The 18,384-nt window shown below is 56.3% G+C and overlaps 3 protein-coding genes across 3 annotated transcripts in view; 1 reads left to right on the plus strand and 2 right to left on the minus strand.

Moving 5' to 3' along the window:
• LOC310921832 (uncharacterized protein) overlaps positions 1-18,384 on the minus strand; it is a 59,781-nt gene that overhangs the window by 37,757 nt on the left and 3,640 nt on the right. The gene's annotated exons all lie outside the window — the stretch shown is intronic.
• Positions 496-6,248, plus strand: FUZ (fuzzy planar cell polarity protein). The gene is made up of 11 exons (XM_083882143.1): positions 496-609; positions 720-841; positions 933-1,017; positions 1,701-1,769; positions 2,129-2,233; positions 3,070-3,294; positions 4,247-4,342; positions 4,428-4,516; positions 5,083-5,141; positions 5,679-5,771; positions 6,072-6,248. Exons 1-11 carry the CDS (start codon positions 523-525, stop codon positions 6,236-6,238), a joined length of 1,197 nt encoding a protein of 398 aa, XP_083738269.1. The 5' UTR covers positions 496-522; the 3' UTR covers positions 6,239-6,248.
• MYBPC2 (myosin binding protein C2) overlaps positions 6,810-18,384 on the minus strand; it is a 46,680-nt gene continuing 35,105 nt past the window's right edge. Inside the window, exons 25-30 of the mRNA XM_083882094.1 lie at positions 17,173-17,312; positions 14,105-14,264; positions 12,248-12,384; positions 10,430-10,616; positions 7,422-7,447; positions 6,810-6,891 (exon numbers count right to left, since the gene is read on the minus strand). Coding sequence (XP_083738220.1) covers positions 7,437-7,447; positions 10,430-10,616; positions 12,248-12,384; positions 14,105-14,264; positions 17,173-17,312 — 635 coding nt within the window. The 3' untranslated portion in view covers positions 6,810-6,891; positions 7,422-7,436. The remainder of the gene's footprint in view (positions 6,892-7,421; positions 7,448-10,429; positions 10,617-12,247; positions 12,385-14,104; positions 14,265-17,172; positions 17,313-18,384) is intronic.

Raw genomic sequence — 18,384 nt, forward strand, 5'->3', positions numbered from 1 at the left:
CGCTTCGCAAGAGAAAGCCACGCCCCCAGCAGACGTTGCCGGGGCAACCGCTCCTCAACCAATCGCTTTACAAGAGAAAGCCACGCCCCTTCCTGCCGTTGCCACGGCAACCGCGGCGTTCCCGGCGCGCCCCGCGCGGGACATGGCGGCGAACGGCGGGAGCTGAGCGGAGGCCGCGGCGGGCGGGGAGGGGCGGGGCCGGTTAAGGGGCGGGGTTTAAAAGGGGTGGGGTTTAAAAGGGTGTGGCCCACAAGAGGGCGGGGCAGGTGGGCTGGGTGTGGCCTTTTTGGGGCGTGGCCTGGAGTGAGGGACGTGGTGGTTTGGGTGTGGCCGTGGGGCGGACTTATCATGTGTGTAAAAGGGGCGTGGTCACAAAAAGTGGGCGGTGCTTGATGTGCAGGGGCGGGGCTTGACTGGGTGATGCTTCAGGGGCGGGGCTTAGAGTAGAAAGGGGCGTGGTCAGGAAGCGAGTGGGCGTGTCCTGAGTGAAGTGGGCGTGTACTGGACAAAAGGGGCGTGTCCATGCCCGAGGAGGAGGGCGCCCTCTGCCTGCTGTGCCTGGCCACGGCCAGCGGGCTCCCCCTGTTCTGCCGCCCGCCCCGCCCACAGGTGAGGCCACGCCCCTTTTTGGGGCCACACCCACATTGTGACTCCGCCCACAGCTGAGACTCCTCCCCCTCTATATGACCTTTGACCTGTGATTTTTTGGGCCCCCCCAGGTGCCGTTTTCATTGGTCGGAGCCCTGCACGGGGTTCACCTGTTTGGGACGGCGGCGGGGGCGGAGCTTCGGGAGGCGGCCACGCCCACTGCACACCTGGCCTGGGCCGGCTACGGGAACAGGTGGGGTCACCTGGGGACCTGGGGGACATTTGGGGACATTTTGGGGTCTGGGGGGGTCATTGGGGGGTCATGACATCACTGTCCCCTCCAGCATCACCCTGATCGCGCTCAGCCCCGCCCCCGGCCCCCCCGGCCCCGCCCTCGCCCGGATCCTCGACTCCGCCTTCGGTGCCATGGTGAGTCCCCGACCAGTATGGCCCAGTATGGACCAGTATGGCCCCCAGTATGGCCCATTATAGCCCCACCCCTCACCCCAGGCCATTTGACCCATCCCAGTATGGCCCAGTATGGTCCCACCCCCTCCCGTGGGGCCATTTGAGCCATCCCAGTATGGACCAGTATAGACCAGTAAGGGATTGTGCCCCTCACCATGAACCCCCATGGGCCTCCCAGTTGATCTTGGTGCTTCAGCTCCTCTCCCAGTTCATCCCAGTCCCTCCCAGTCCATCCCAGTCCATCACAGTCCATCACAGTCCCTCCCAGTCCATCTGACTTCCCCTCCCAGTGGTCCCCATTCCCTTCCCAGTCCCTCCCAGTGCCCCCAGCCCCGTTCCCAGTGCTCCCAGTCCATCCCAGTCCATCCCAGTGCCCCCCACCCCAATTCCCAGTGCTCCCAGTCCCTCCCAGTGCCCCCAGCCCCGTTCCCAGTGCTCCCAGTCCATCCCAGTCCATCCCAGTGCCCCCCACCCCAATTCCCAGTGCTCCCAGTCCCTCCCAGTGCCCCCCAGCCCCGTTCCCAGTGCTCCCAGTCCATCCCAATTGCCTCCCAGTCTCTCCCAGTCCCTCCCAGTCCATCCCAGTCCCTCCCAGTGCCCCCCACCCCCGTTCCCAGTGCTCCCAGTCCATCCCAGTCCCGCAGGTGCTGGTGCTGGGCTTGGATGAACTGGTGCCCGTCCGCAACGTGGAGAGACTCAAACGGGACCTCAGGGTGAGGGGGGGGGATTTGGGGGGTCCCGAGGGGCCCTGGGAGGGTCAAAAAGGGTCCTGAGGGGTCCTGGGGGGTCCTGGAGGGGTCTGGGGGGATTTTGGGGGGTCCTCAGAAGGTTTAGGGGGGAAATTTGAGGCTGGGGGAGGCATTAATGGAACCTGACGGGGGTTTTGGGGGGTCCTGGAGGGGTTTTGGGGGGTTCTGGGAGGGACAAAAAGGGTTCTGGGGGTATTTGGGGGAGCCTGGGGGGAGCCTGGGGGGGTTTGGGGGGTCCTGGAGGTCGGGGGGTGTACTGGGGGTGGTTTGGGGGGCACTGGGGGGTCCCAGCCGGTGACCCCTCCCCATTTTTGCCCCCCCAGAGCTGTTTCGGGCTCATTGACGCCCTCCTGAAGCCCAAGGGGGGGTGGGGGCTGGGCCCCCCCTGCTGCCCCCTCCCCCCAGCGACCCCCCGCGACGCCCTGCTGGTGAGGGACCCCCAAAACCCACCCTGGGACCCCAAAAACCCCCAAATCCACCCCTGGCACCCCCAAAAACCCACCCCGAAACCCCAAATCTGCCCCCGGGACCCCAAAAACCCCCAAATCCACCCCTGGCACCCCCTAAAACCCCAAATCCATCCCTGGGACCCCCCAAAACCCCAAATCCACCCCTGGGACCCCCAAAAACCCACCCCTGGACCCCAAATCTGCCCCTGGGACTCCCAAAAACCCCAAATCCACCCCTGGGACCACCCAAAACCCCAAATCCACCCCTGGGACCCCCAAAAACCCACCCTGGACCCCAAATCAACCCTGAGACCCCCAAAAACCTCAAATCCACCCCTGGGACCCCCAGATTCTCCCCAGGACCCTTCTTGGGATGGTCCCCATGATTTGGGGCAGGGTCTCCAGGGTTTTGAGGTGGGGTCCCCAAGGTTTAGGGGGTGGTTCCCATAATTTGGGGCGGGGTCTCCTGGGTTTTGGGGGTGGTTCCTATGATTTGGGGTGGGGTCCCCAGGGTTTATGGATGGTCCCCATGATTTGGGGTGGGGTCTCCAGGGCTTTGGGGTGGTTCCCACAATTTGGGGTGGGGTCCCCAAGATTTGGGGGGTGGTCCTAGGGGTGTTCCCACCGATTTGGGGTGGGGTCCCCAAAGTTTAGGGGGTGATCCCCATGATTTGGGGCGGTCCTGGGAGGGGAGGTGTTCCCCCCGATTTGGGGCGGGGTCCCCATAGTTTGACCACATCCCCCAGACTCAGGGATACCCCAGGGAAGTCCCCAAGTTTCAGGATGACCCCCCTGGGTTATTCCCCCCTCCCCAGGAGCGGCTGCAGCGTTTCGCGGGGGCGGCGCACACGGATTTGGGCTGCGTTTTTTGGGGAGGGGGCGGCGCGGTGCTGGGGACCCCCCGCTGGGGGGCGCTGTCCCCCGCTGACTCCGCCCCCCTGCGCGCGCTGCTGGCGGCGCCGCCTCCGCCAGGGGGCGCCCGAGGGGCGGGGCCGGCCGCGCGGGACGTGCCCGTGTTCCTGCCCAATAGCAGCCCTAAGGTGAGTGACCCCGAATGTGACCCCAAACTGACCCCAGAACTGACCCCACCCCGTGTTCCTGCCCAATAGCAGCCCCAAGGTGAGGTCAGGTGATTGACCCTGAATGTGACCCCAAATGTGACCCCAAACTGACCCCCAAACCCAGAAATGATGCCAAACTGACTCCAAACTGACCCAAATCTGTCCCCCAAACCCATCACTGACCCACAAACCCAAATCTGTCCCCAAACTGACACAAACTGACACAAATGGACCTATAAATTGCCCCAAACTGACCCCAAACTGACCCCAAACCGACCCCAAACCGTCCCTAAACTGCCCCCAAAACGACCCCAAACCCAGAACTGACCCCAAACCCAAATCTGTCCCCAAACTGACCCAAACTGACACAAATGGACCTATAAATTACCCCAAACTGACCCCAAATCTGACCCAAAACTGCCCCAAAAAGGACCCAAACTGACCCCAACTGACCCCAAACTGCCCCAAACTGACCCAAATCTGCCCCAAACTGACCCAAACCAACCCCAAACTGTCCCTAAACTGCCCCCAAAATGACCCCAAACCCAGAACTGACCCCAAACCCAAATCTGACCCCAAAATGACCCCAAATCTGACCCCTAAACCGCCCCAAGCCAACCCAAACCGACCCCAAAATGACCTAAACTGCCCTCAAAATGACCCCAAATCTGTCCCCCAAGCCCAGAACTGACCCTCAAACCCAAATCTGACCCCAAAATTACCCCAAATCTGACCCCTAAACCGAGTCTAAAATGACTCAAATCGACCAAAACCGACCCCAAAATTACCCCAAAATGACCCCAAAATGACCTGTAACTGCCCCCAAACTGCCCCCAAATCTGTCCCCCAAACCCAGAACTGACCCCAAACCCTAACCCGACCCCAAACCACCCCCAAAGCGACCCCAGACCCCCCAATTCTCCCCGCCCAGGTCCCGCACCGGCTGCTGCTGCTGGGGCTGGTCCCGGGGCTGGGCGTGGCTTTGCTCTGCGGGCCCCGCCCCTCCCTGCAGCACCTGCTCACACAGGTGAGGCTTTTGGGGGGTCTTGGGGGGTTTTTTTGGGGGTCTCCCCCTCTCATTAACCCCACTGGATCCCCCAATCCCCCCTCAGCTCGTCCCCCAATTTTGGGGTCCCGTCCTGGAGCAGCTGCGGGGCTGTGCCCGGCCCCGCCCCCCCCCGCTGCCCCCCGAGGTGTTGGGGTGAGTTTTGGGGAGGGGTCCCCCCAAATTGGGGAGGGGTCTGAAGTTTTGGGAGGGTCTTGGGTGAGCCCTGAAACCTTTTTGGGGGTCTGGGGGGGATTTAGGGGGGTCCTGAACCCTTTTTGGGGGTCTGGGGGGGATCTGGGGGAGCTCTGAACCCTTTTTGGAGGGTCTGGGGGAGTCCTGAATAATTTTTGAGGGTCTGGGGGGGATCTGGGGGGGATTTGGGGGAGACCTGAACCCTTTTTGAGGGTCTGGAGGGACCCTGAACCCTTTTTTTGGGGGTCTGGGGAGCTCTGAACCCTTTTTGGGGGGGTCTGAGGGAGGATCTGGGGGAGCCCTGAACTCTTTTTGGAGTCTGGGGGGATCTGGGGGAGCCCTGAACTCTTTTGGGGATTTGAGAGGAACCCTGAACCCTTTTTGGGGGTCTGGGGGGGATTTGGGGGAGCCCTGAACCCTTTTTTGGGGATCTGGGGGAGCCCTGAAGACCTGGGGGGGGATTTTGGGGGGTGTCTGGGAGGTTTGGGGGGGTCTGGGGGGGGTCCCCAAACTCTTTTTCCCCCCAGGTACCTCCTGATCCGTCAGGGCCGGACCCACAGCGGGATTGTCAAGGGGGCAGGGCAGGGTGTGTGACCCCCCTGAACCCCAAAATCTGACCCCTGACCCCCCCACTGCCCCACCAGGGCCCCCCAAACCCTAAAACACCCGAGACTCCCCCAATTCCTGCCCCAAAATAATTAATTCTCCCTTTAACACACCCCAAAACACCCCAAATCCTCTTATTTAACCCCCAAACCCCCCTGGATTTCCAATTTCCCCTCAAGCCCCTTTTGAGACCCCTAAATTCCCCCAAAATCCCCTCAAACCCCCTTCGAGACCCCCAATTTTCCCCCAAAATGCCTCAAACCCCTTTTGAGACCTCCAAAATCCCCTCAAACCCCTTTTGAGACCCCAAATTTCCCCAAAATCCTCTCAAACCCCCTTTGGGACCCCCAATTTCCCCCCAAACCCCTTTGAGACCCCCAAAATGCCTCAAACCCCTTTTGAGACCCCCAAAATGCCCCCCAAACCCCTTTTGAGACCCCCAAAATCCCCTCAACCCCCTTTGAGACCCCCAAAATCCCCCCAAACCCCTTTTGAGACCCCCAAAATGCCCCCCCAGGTGGGTCGTTGCCCCCCCAGCTCCGAGCTGACGCCCTCAGACACCTCTACACCCTCCTGGCCCCCCAGTATTGCCCCGAGTTGGGGGGCAAAGGTGAGTTACGGGGGGAAAATGGGGGCTGAGGACCCCAAATATACTTTTGGGGGGCACTTGGGGGGCTGGGGGTGCTCAAATGGGGTCGTTTGGGGGGTCATTTGTGGGTCACTCTGAGGTGAGGGAGGTTGTGGAGGGCACAGGGGGGTGAATTTGGGGTCTGGGGGGTCATTTTGGGGGGTGAAATGATTTTGGGGTGACCCCCAAGACCCCCACAACAGGGTCAGGGGGGTCAATTGGGGGTCTGGGGGAATTGTGGGGGCTCTGAAGGGGGTCAAAATGATTTTGGGGTGCCCCCAGGACCCCTGACAGGAGCCAGACTCTGTTACATGGCGCTGCCCACCCACACGGGGTGTTGCCTCCTTCGTCCTGACCTTCTGCTGCTGCTGCTGCTGCCCCCCGGGATCCCCCGGGACCCCCTGCACCCCACGGCTCTGAGAGCCCTGAGTGCCTTGAGCTGTGCCTGAGACCCCCAAAAAAACCCCCCAAAAACCCACCCCCTGAGAGAATTCTCTGACCTGGAGAATAAAGGTGTTGGATCTATGAGGCTCGTTCTGGGGCAATGTGAGGGGGGAAATGGTAGGGGAAATGAGGGGGAAAGGGAGAGGAAATGGAAAGGGGAAGAGGAGGAAGGTGAGGGGAAAAGGGCGGGAAATGTGAGGGGAGAAAAAGGGCGGGAAACGTGAGGGAATAAAAAAGGGCGGGAAACGTGAGGGGAGAAAAGGGCGGGAAACGTGAGGGGAGAAAAAGGGCGGGAAACGTGAGGGGAGAAAAAGGGCGGGAAACGTGAGGGGAGAAAAAGGGCGGGAAACGTGAGGGGGGAAAAGGGCGGGAAACGTGAGGGGAGAAAAAGGGCGGGAAACGTGAGGGGAAAAAAAGGCGGGAAACGTGAGGGGAGAAAAGGCAAAAACCCTGAATGGAAAAAGAGCCAAGAAACATGAAGGGAAAAGAGAAGAAAACACGACATGATAAACTTAGAAAACATTCTCCCCACTCCCTCAGGTGCCCCCTCCCCAAAATGAAGCGCAGACTCTGGAGGATTGCTCAGACATTTTATTTCTAATGGAGCTCACGGGGCCTTGGTCACCCGTGTCCTCTTCTTCCTCACCACCATCAGCTTCTGGTTGTGCAGGGGACAAAAATAGGGGTCAAAATTCCAAAAGTAACAGGGAACCCTCAAATGTGACCACCCCAAAACACACCCCACCAATTAAACACCCCCTGCCCATTAAATGCCCCCCTAATTAAAGACCTCCCAATTAAACCTCCCCAATTCAAGGCCCCCAGACATGGCCTCAAAGATTAATTCCCAGTTAATTCCCTCAATTAAAGATCCTCCAATTAATAACCTTAATGAGACCCCAGATTTAATATCTCCATTTAACCCAACTAAAGACCCCCCAAATTAAACCCACCATTTAAAACCCTCAATTAAACTGCCCCAAACTAAACCCAAGACCTTCCACTTAACCCCCGCAAAGACCCCTCAGTTAACCCCCCCAATTAACTCCCCCCAAATAAACCCCCCCCAATTAATCCTCCCAATCAAACCCCCCAACTAAAGACACCCCAATTCAACTTCCCAATAAAATTCTCCAATTAAAACCGCTTTAATTAACATCCCCCTCCCCAAATTAACCCCCTCCTCACCATTCTGTGTCGCCATCACTGGGGAACTGTGGAAGGAGGAAAAATGTGTTAGACACTTAATAATGTGATTTGTAATTTTTTTTTGATTTTTGCAATGCCTGATTAAACCTGGACTAAAACTAAATTCAAGTCGCTTTGACTTAACGATTTGAGCCTTTTATACGTGACAAAAAATTGTATATAAGGGGAGAAGTTATGGCTGTTATTGACAGATAATTAAAACAGTTCTCATGGGAAAAGGGTGGGAAACGTGAGGGGGAAAAATAGTGGGAAAAGTAAGAGGACAAAAAGATGGCAAAGGTGAGGGGAGAAAATGGAGGGAAACGTGAGGGGGGAAAATGGCAGGAAACGTGAGGGGAGAAAAGGGCGGGAAACGTGAGGGGAGAAAAAGGCAGGAAACGTGAGGGAAGAAAAATGGAGGGAAACGCGAGGAGAGAAAATGGAGGGAAATGTGAGGGGAAAAAGTGGGAAAAGCGAGGGAAGAAAAGGGTGGGAAACATGAGGGGAGAAAAGGGCGGGAAACGTGAGGGGAGAAAAGGGCGGGAAACGTGAGGGGAGAAAAGGGCGGGAAACGTGAGGGGAGAAAAGGGCAGGAAACGTGAGGGGAGAAAAGGGCGGGAAACGTGAGGGGAGAAAAGGGCGGGAAACGTGAGGGGAGAAAAGGGCGGGAAACGTGAGGGGAGAAAAGGGCGGGAAACGTGAGGGGAGAAAAGGGCAGGAAACGTGAGGGGAGAAATGGAGGGAAATGTGAGGGGAGAAATGGAGGGAAATGTGAGGGGAAAAAATGGCAGGAAATGTGAGGGGAAAAGGGGGGAAACATGACGGGAAAAAGTGGGAAATGTGAGGAGAAAAAAGGCAGAAAATGTGAGGGGAAAAAGGGAGGGAAACATGAGGGAGAAAAGGTCAAGAAATGTGAGGGGAAAATGTGAGAAAAATGAGGGGAGGAAAGGACAAGATACGTGAGGAGAGAAAATGGTGGGAAATGTGAGGGGAGAAAATGGCAGGAAACCTGAGGGGGGGGGAAATGGTGGGAAACAAGAGGAGAAATGGAGGGAGATGTGAGGGGAAAAGGGGGGAAACGTGAGGGGGAAAAGGGTGGGAAATGTGAGGGGAGAAAAGGTGGGAAAGGTGAGGGGAAAAATGGAGAGAAATGTGAGGGGGGGAAAAATGGTAGCAAATGTGAGGGGATAAAACAGTGCGAAATGTGAGGGGAGAAAAAGGGAGGGAAATGCAAGGGAGAAAAATGGAGGAAAATGTGAGGGAAGAAAGATGGTGGGAAACGTGAGGGGAGAAAATGGAGGGAAACGTGAGGGGAAAAAGTGGGAAAAGAGAGGGAAGAAAAGGGCGGGAAACGTGAGGGGAGAAAAGGGCGGGAAATGTGAGGGGAGAAAAGGGCGGGAAACGTGAGGGGAAAAAAAAGGCAGGAAATGTGAGGGGAAAAAAAGGCAGGAAATGTGAGGGGAAAAGGGAGGAAACATGAGGGGAAAAAGTGGGAAAAGTGAGGAGGAAAAAGGCAGAAAATGTGAGAGGGGAAAAAGGGAGGGAAACATGAGGGGATAAAAAGAGCAGGAAATGTGAGGGGGAAAAATGGAGGGAAATGTGAGGGGAGAAAAGGTTGAGAAATGTGAGGGGAAAATGTGGGAAAAGTGGGGGGAGAAAAGGGTGGGAAATGTGAGGGCACAAAATGGCAGGAAACGTGAGGGGGAAAAGAACAGGAAACATGAGGAGAACCCCCAGAATTTGGGGTGCCCCTTCTCCCTTTCCCTGGCTATTTCTCCATCCATCATCTCCTCCAGGAACCACAACCCTCCATCCAGACACTCACAACCTCCCACCCCAAGATTTTGAAGACCAAACCCCCAAATTTCGGGGACCGTTCCTAGATTTTGGGAACCACCCTCCCCATATTTTGAGGACCTCCCTCCCCAAATTTTGGGAACCAACCCCCCAGATTTTGAGGACCACCCTCCCCAAATTTTGGGGACCAATCCCCCATATTTTGGGGACCACCCTCCCCAAATTTTGAGAACCAATCCCTCAGATTTCAAGGATCACCCCTCCCCAAATTTCAGGGATCAACCCCCCAAATTTTGGGGACCACCACCCCAGATTTTGAGGACCACTCCTCCCAAATTTCGGGTACCATTTCCAGATTTTGTGGACCACCCTCCCCAAATTTTGGGGACCTCCCTCCCCCCTATTTCAGGGACCCTTCCCAAATTTTGGGGACCACCCTCCCCAGATTTTGGGAACCAACCCCCCAAATTTTGAGGACCTCCCCTCCCCAAATTTTGAGAACCAATCCCTCAGATTTCAAGGATCACCCCTCCCCAAATTTCAGGGATCAACCGCCCAAATTTTGGGGACCACCACCCCAGATTTTGGGAACCACCCTCCCCAAATTTTGAGAACCAATCCCTCAGATTTTGAGGACCACTCCTCCCAAATTTCGGGTACCATTTCCAGATTTTGAGGACCTCCCTCCCCAAATTTTGGGGACCTCCCTCCTCCTATTTCAGGGACCATTCCCAGATTTTGGGAACCACCCTTCCCAAATTTTGAGGACCTTCCTCCCCAAATTTTTAGAACCAATTCCCCATATTTTGAGGACTTCCCTCCCCAAATTTTGGGAACCAACCCCCAAATTTTGAGGACCACCCTCCCCAAATTTTGAGGACCACCCTCCCCAAATTTTGAGAACCAATCCCTTAGATTTTGAGGACCACTTCTCCCAAATTTCGGGTACCATTTCCAGATTTTGAGGACCAACCCTCCAAATTTTGGGAACCAATCCCCCCAGATTTTGGGAACCAATCCCCCCAAATTTTGAGAACCAATTCCCCATATTTTGGGGACCACCCTCCCCAAATTTTGGGGACCTCCCTCCCCCTATTTCAAGGACTGTTCCCAGATTTTGGGAACCACCCTTCCCATATTTTGAGGACCTCCCTCCCCATATTTTGGGGACCACCCTCCCCAGATGTTGGGGGTTTCGGGGAGCCCCTGACCGCGTATCTCGAGGCGACACTCGGTGAGGGCCTCCCCCAGCTCGTTGACGGCCCGGCAGGTGTAGGTGCCGCCATCGAAGGGCCCCGGCTTGCGGATCAGCAGCGTCAGCACCCCCTGGCTGTGCCGGGCCAGGAACTTGGGGTCCTCCCCGATGGCCACCTGGTTCTTCAGCCACACCACCTTGGGCTGCAAAAGGGACACACCTGGACAGGTGAGTCTCCAAAAAACCAGCCCAAAACCAGCCCCAAAACAGCCCAAAAACACCCCCAAAACACCCCAAAACCTCTGCCCTCAGGTGAATCCCACACCTGGTTCTTCAGCCACACCACCTTGGGCTGTGAGGGACACACCTGGACAGGTGAGTCCACCAAAAACCAGCCCAAAAACACCCCAAAACCTCTGCTCACAGGTGAACCCCACACCTGGTTCTTCAGCCACACCACCTTGGGCTGTGAGAGACACACCTGGATGGGTGAGTCCCCCAAAAACCAGCCCAAAACCAGCCCAAAAACAACCCAAAACACCCTAAAAACATCCCCAAAACCACCCCAAAAACACCCAAAACACCCCCAAAACAACAGATTTAATATCTCCATTTAATATCTCCATTAAATCACCCCAAAATACCCTCAAAACACCCCAAAATACCCCTAAAACACCCCAAAAACACCCTCAAAACACCCTAAAGCATCCCAAAAAAACACCCCCAAACCACCCTCAAAACACCCTGAAACACCTCAAAAACACCCCAAAAAAACACCCCAAAATCACCCAAATACCCACACCTGGAGCCAAATCCATCCTATATTCACCCCTAAATTCCTACAAGATCCCCCAAATCTACAACCAAGCCCCCCTTATATTGGGGACCCCCAATCCCCCACAGGACCCCAAAACCCCTGTCAGGACCCCCCAAACTTCCCCAAGGACCCCCCAAACCCCCTCAAGGATGCCCAAAATCTCCTCAGGACTCCCAAACCTCCTCAAGGACCCCCAAAACCTGCTCAGCATCCCCAAAACCTCCCCAGGACGCCCCAAATCTCCCCTCAGGACCCCAAATCTCCACCCAACCTTCCCTTATTTTGGGGAGAGAAGACTCAGGGCTCTCCCAAAACCATGTCAAGACCCCAAATCTCCCCCAGACTCCTTATTTTGGGGAACAAAGACTCAGGGGTCCCTCAAAACCCTCTCAGCACCCCCCAAAACCCCCTCAGGACCCCCAAAACCCCCTCAGGACCCCAAATCTCCACCCAACACCCCCTTACTTTAGGAAACAAAGACTCAAAACCCTCTCAGGAGCCCCCAAACCCCCCTTAAGACCCCCAAACCCCCCTTAAGACCCCTAAACCCCCCACAGGACCCCCCAAACTCCCTCAGGACCCCCCGAAATCCCCTCAGGACCCCTCAAACCTTCTCGGGACCCCCCAAACCCCCCTCAGCATCCACCAAACCCCTTCAAGGACCTCCTAAATCTCCCCAAGGACCCCCAAACCCCCCTCAGGACCCCAAATCTCCACCCCAAATCCCCTTATTTTGGGGAACAAAGACTCAAAACTCCCCCGGGACCCCCCAAACCCCCTGAGGACCCCCCTAAACCCCCTCAAGACCCCCCAAACCCCCTTAGGACCCCCAAACTTCCCTCCAGGACCCCTAAACTTCCCTCCAGGACCCCAAATCTCCACCCGACATCCCCTTAATTTTGGGGAAAGAAGACTCAGGGGTCCCTCAAAACCCCCTCAGGATGCCCCAAACCCCCCTCAGGACCCCCCAAAACCCCCCGAGGACCCCCCAAACCCCCCCAAACCCCGTGTCAGGACCTTGGGGTGGCCGCGGACGGCGCAGTTGAGGGCGGTGGAGTAGCCGGCCACGGCGCTGCGATCCACCAGCGGGGTCAGGAACTGCGGGGCCGAGCGGAAATCGTGCTCCTGGTACTGGGGGGGCTTCAGGCGCAGCTCTGGGGGGACCCCAAAACTAATTAGGGGTGTCTCGATGGCCTCGAAAGGCCCGAAATAATGAGGGGGGAAAGGGCGAGGTTTGGGTGCCCCCAAAAACATCCAAAAACACCACAAAACAGCCCAAAAAAACACCCTAAAAACACCCCAAAATCACCCTCAAAACACCCTGAAAACAGCCCGAAACACCCCAAAATCACACCAAAACACCCTAAAACACCCTCAAAACATCCAAAAATACCCTCAAAACATCCCAAAATCACCCCAAAACACCCCCAAAAACCCTCAAAACACTCCAAAATCACCCCAAAAACACCCCAAAAAACACCTCAAAATCACCCCCAAAACACCCCAAATAATACCCCCAAACACCCCAAAACATGCCCAAAACCACCCTCAAAACAGCCCAAAAAACACCCAAAAACACCCTAAAAACATCCAAAACCCCCCAAATTTCAGGTACCAGCTTTGGGGATGACAGCAGAGTTGCAGAACAGCCCCAAAACCCCCCCAAAACCCCCTCAAAGCCCCCCAAAAACTCCCCAAACCCCCCAAATTTCAGCTACCAGCTTTAGGGATGACAGCAGGGTTGGGGGACAACCCCAAACCCCCCCAAAACCCCTTCAAATCCCTCCCAAATCCCTTCAATCTCCCCTAAAACCTCCCAAAACCACCTCAATACCCTTCAAAACCACCCCAAACCTCCCTAAATCCCTTCAATCTCCCCCAAAACCTCCCCTAAATCCCCTTGAACTTGAACTCCCCCAAAACCACCTCAAACCCCCTCAACCCCCCCCCCAAATCCCTTCAAATCTCTCCCAAATCCTCTCAAAACCCCCCAAATCCCTTCAATCCTACCCCCAAACAACCCCAAACCCCCCAAAAAACCCCTCAAACCCCCCAAATTTCAGCTACCAGCTTTGGGGATGACAGCAGAGTTGCAGGACAGCCCCAACCCCCCCCAAATCCCCTCAAACCCCCCAAAGCCACCTCAAACCCCCTAAAAACCCCCTCAAACACACCTCAAACCCCTCAAAACCTCCTCAAACCTCCCCAAATCCCTTCAATCTCTCCCAAAACCTCCCCTAAAATCACCTCAAATCCCCCAAATCCCTTCAGTCTCCCTTCAAACCTTCCTCAAAGCCCCCCAAATCTCTTCAATCTTCCCCAAAACCCCCTCGAACCCCCCCAAACCTACCCCAAACCCCCCAAATTTCAGGTTACCAGCTTTGGGGATGACAGCAGAGTTGCAGGACAGCCCCAAAATCCCCCCAAAACCCCCTCACATCCCCCCAAAAACTCCCCAAATCCCCCAGATTTCAGGTTACCAGCTTTGGGGATGACGGCAGAGTTGCAGGACAGCCCCAAAACCCCCCCAAAAACCCCTCAAACCCCCCCAAAAACCCCCCCAAACCCCCCAAATTTCAGGTTACCAGCTTTGGGGATGACAGCTGAGTTGCAGGACAGCCCCCAAACCCCCCCCAAACCCCCTCGAACCCCCCCAAAAACCCCCCAAACCCCCCAAATTTCGGGTACCAGCTTTGGGGATGACAGCTGAGTTGCAGGACAGCCCCAAAATTCCCCCAAAACCCCCTCAAACCCTCTCAAGACCCCCCTAAACCCCCCAAGTTTCGGGTACCAGCTTTGGGGATGACAGCAGAGTTGCAGAACAGCCCCCAAACCCCCCCAAACCCACCCCAAACCCCCCCAAATTTCAGGTACCAGCTTTGGGGATGACAGCAGAGTTGCAGGACAGGCCGGGTTTCTCGCTGAGCCCGCACAGGTTCTCACTGAACACCTTGAACAGGTACTCGTTGCCCATCACCAGCTCCGAGGCCGTGCAGCGCAGGGGACGGTTGTGCTCGTACACCGTGAACCACTCCTGGGGAGTTTGGGGGGGATTTGGGGGGTCGTGAGGGGGTTTGAGGGGGATTTGGGGGATCCTGAGAGGGTTTGGGGGTTGTGAGGGGGTTGGGAAAGGGTTTTGAGGGGGTTCTGAGGGGGTTTGGGGGGCTATGAGGGGGTTTTGGGGGGATTTGGAGGGCTATGAGGGGGTTTTGAGGGGGTTTTGAGGGGTCTGAGAGGTCATGACGGGTGAGCCTGAGGGGCTTTTGGGGGGTCTTGAGAGGTTTGGGGGGGTTTTTGGGGGTTGTGAGGGGGTTGGGAAAGGGTTTTGAGGGGGTTTGGGGGGCTATGAGGGGTTTTGAGGGGTTTTGAGGGGGTTTTGAGGGGGGTTTGGGGGGCTACGAGTGGTTTTGGGGGGTCATTAGGGGTTTATGGGGGGTATGAGGGGGTTTGAGGGGTTGTGAGGGGGTTTTGGAAGTTGCGAGGGGGTTCTGAGGGGTTTCTTTTGGGGTCGTGAGGGGGTTTTGAGGGGGTTTGAGGGGTTTTTGGGGTGTTTTGAGGGCAGTGAGGGGGTTTTAAGAAGTTTTTGGGGGGGTTGAGTGTTTTTTTTTGGGGGGTTGAGGGGTTTTTGGGGGATTGTGAGGGGATTTTGGGGGGTTTTGAGAGGTTTTTGGGGTGTAGTGGGGGGCTGTGAGGGGGTTTGGGGTGAGCTGAGCGCAGGGGACGGTTGTGCTCGTACACCGTGAACCACTCCTGGGGAGTTTGGGGGGGATTGGGGGGTCGTGAGGGGGGGTTGAGGGGTTTTTAGGGAGCCATGAAGGGGTTTGGGGGGCTGTGAGTGGTTTTTGGAGGGTCGTGAGGGGGGTTTGAGGGGGATTTGGGGGGTCCTGAGGGAGTTTGGGGGGTCCTGAGGGGGTTTGAGGGGGATTTGGGGGGTCCTGAGGGAGTTTGGGGGGTCGTGAGGGGGTTTTAGGGGGTTTAGAGGTAGCTGAGTGGATTTTGGGGGTTTTGAGGGTTTTTTTGGGGGGGTTTGAGGGGCTTGTGAGGAGGTTGTGAGGGGGTTCTGGGGTGTTTAGGGGGTCGCGAGGGGGTTGGGAAAGGGTTTTGAGGGGTTTTGAGGGGGTTTTGGGAGGTTATGAGGGGTTTTGGAGGGTCGTGAGGGGTTTGGGGGGGGCTATGGGTAGGTTTGGGGGGCTATGAGGGGCTGTGAGGGGGTCTTGGGGGTCCTGAGGGGATTTTGAGGGGGTTTGAGGGGGTTTTGGGGGCTATGAGAGGATTTAGGGGGTTATGAGGGGGTAGGGAAAGGGTTTTGAGGGGGTTTTGGGGGTCACGAGGGGGTTTTTGGGGCAGTTTAGAGGCAGCTGGGTGGATTTTGGGGGGCTGTGAGGGGGTTTGGGGGCCTGTGAAGGGCTTTTTGGGGGTCATGAGGGGGTTCTGAGGGGTTTTGAGAGAGTTTTGGGGGGTTTGAGGGGATTGTGAGGAGGTTTTGAGGGGGTTCTGAGGGGTTTTGGGGGGCTATGAGGGGGTTTTGGGGGGATTTGGGGGTTCTGAGGCGGTTTTAAGGGGGTTTGAGGGGTCTGAGAGGTCGTGAGGGGTGAGCCTGAGGGGCTTTTGGGGGGTTTTGAGGGGATTTTGGGGGGATTTTGAGAGGTTTTTGGGGTGTAGTGAGGGGCTGTGAGTGAGTTTAGGGGTTGTGAGGAGTTTTAGGGGGTCGTGAGGGGGTTTTGAGGGGTTTTGGGGGATCCTGAGGGAGTTTAGGGGGTCTAAATGAGGGGGGTTTTAAGGGACAGTCGTGCTCATCCACGCTGAACCACTCCTGGGGGTTTGGGGGGGATTTGGGGGGTCAGTTAAAGATTTGGGGGTCCCAATGATGATTTGGGGTGTCCTTTAGGGGTCCAGGGTCTCAGTTAAAGATCTGGGGATCCAGACGAGAATTTGGGGTGTCCTTTGCAGGTCCTGGGGGTCATTTGTTGCTCCTGGGTCTTAGTTGAGGATTTTGGGGTTCGGGTGAGGATTTGGGGGGGTCATTTAAAGATTTGGGGGTGTCATTTGTGGGTCCCAGGTCTCAGTTAAAGATTTGGCGATCCCAATGATGATTTTGGGGGTTCTTTTGTGGGTCCAGGGGTGTCATTTCAGGATTTGGGGTGTCCTTTGGGGGTCCTGGGGGTCATCTGGGGGTACAGGGTCCCAGATAAAGATTTGGGGGCCCCAATGATGATTTTAAGGCGTCCTTTGGGGGTTCTGGGGTGTCCTTTGAGAATTTTGGGGTGTCCTTTGGGGTCCTGGGGGTAATTTGGGGGTCCAGGGTCTCATATAAAGATTTTGGGGTCCCAATAACAATTTTGGGGTGTTCTTTGTGGGTCCTGGTGATCAATTGAGGATTTTGGGGTCCAGATGATGGTTTTGGGGTGTCCTTTGGGTATCCTGGGTGTCCTTTGTGGGTCCAGGGTCTCATTTAAAGATTTGGGGTCCCAATAACAATTTTGGGGTGTCCTTTGTGGGTCCAGGGTTGTCATTTGAGAATTTTGGGGTCCTGATGATGATTTTGGGGTGTCCTTTGGGGGTCCTGGGGTTTTTCTGGGGGTCCGGGGTCTCTGTTAAAGATTTGGGGTGTCCTTTGGGGGTCCTGGGGTGTCTTTTGGGGGTCTAGGGTCTCATATAAAGATTTTGGGGTCCCAATAACAATTTTGGGGTGTTCTTTGTGGGTCCTGGTGATCAATTGAGGATTTTGGGGTCCAGATGATGATTTTGGGGTGTCCTTTGGGGTCCTAGGTGTCATTTGGGGGTCCAGGGTCCCAGTTAAAGATTTGAGGGCCCATATAACAATTTTGGGGTGTCCTTTGGAGGTCCTGGGGGGTTCTTTAGGGGTCCCAAGGGTCTGTTAAAGATTTGGGGTGTCCTTTGGGGGTCCATGGGTGTCCTTTGAGGATTTTGGGGTCCCTCACCATGGTTCTCTTGTCGGCCTTCATGATGGTGTAGCCGGTGATCTCGGCGTTGCCGTCGTCCTCGGGGGGCTCCCACTCCACCAGGGCATTGAACCCCCAAACCTCCTTCACCTGCACGTTCCGGGGGGGCCCGGGCCGCTCTGGGGGGGCACGAAAACCTCAGGGATCCCCCAAAAAAACTGCCCCAAAATACCAAAAAAATGCCCCAAAACCACCAAAAATTCGGCCCAAAAAAACCCAAAAAAATCGGCCCAAAAACAAACCCGAAACACCCCAAAAACCTGCCCCAAAATACTCCCAAAACAGCCCCAAAACTGCCCCCAAAACAGCCCAAAAAGACCCTAAAAACCAGCCCAAAAAATCAATCTGAAACACCCCAAAACACCCAGAAAATTGCCCCAAAACACCCGAAAAACAGCCCCAAAACACCCCAAAATTGCCCCAAAATCACCTTCAAAAGACCAGAGTCCAATCCCAGTGTCCCCAGTGCTCCCAGTGCTCAATCCCAGTGCTCCCAGTGCTCAATCCCAGTGCTCCCAGTGCCCAATCCCAGTGCTCCCAGTGCTCAATCCCAGTGCTCCCAGTGCCCAATCCCAGTGCTCCCAGTGCCCAATCCCAGTGCTCCCAGTGCCCAATCCCAGTGCTCCCAGTGCTCCCAGTGCTCCCAGTGCTCAATCCCAGTGCTCCCAGTGCTCAATCCCAGTGCCCAATCCCAGTGCTCCCAGTGCTCCCAGTGCCCAATCCCAGTGCTCCCAGTGCTCAATCCCAGTGCTCCCAGTGCCCAATCCCAGTGCTCCCAGTGCCCAATCCCAGTGCTCCCAGTGCTCAATCCCAGTGCTCCCAGTGCCCAATCCCAGTGCTCCCAGTGCCCAATCCCAGTGCTCCCAGTGCTCCCAGTGCTCCCAGTGCTCAATCCCAGTGCTCCCAGTGCTCAATCCCAGTGCCCAATCCCAGTGCTCCCAGTGCTCCCAGTGCCCAATCCCAGTGCTCCCAGTGCTCAATCCCAGTGCCCAATCCCAGTGCTCCCAGTGCTCCCAGTGCTCCCAGTGCTCAATCCCAGTGCCCAATCCCAGTGCTCCCAGTGCTCCCAGTGCCCTCCCAGTGCCCAACCCCAGTCAACCCCAGTCAACTGCAGTCAACTCCAGTCACTCCCAGTGTCTCCCAGTGCTCCCAGTTCCCAATCCCAGTGCCTCAGATCTCCCCACCCTTTGA

Source organism: Zosterops lateralis, assembly GCF_965231275.1.
Source record: "Zosterops lateralis genome assembly, chromosome: 37".
NCBI classification, from domain to species: Eukaryota; Metazoa; Chordata; class Aves; order Passeriformes; family Zosteropidae; genus Zosterops; species Zosterops lateralis.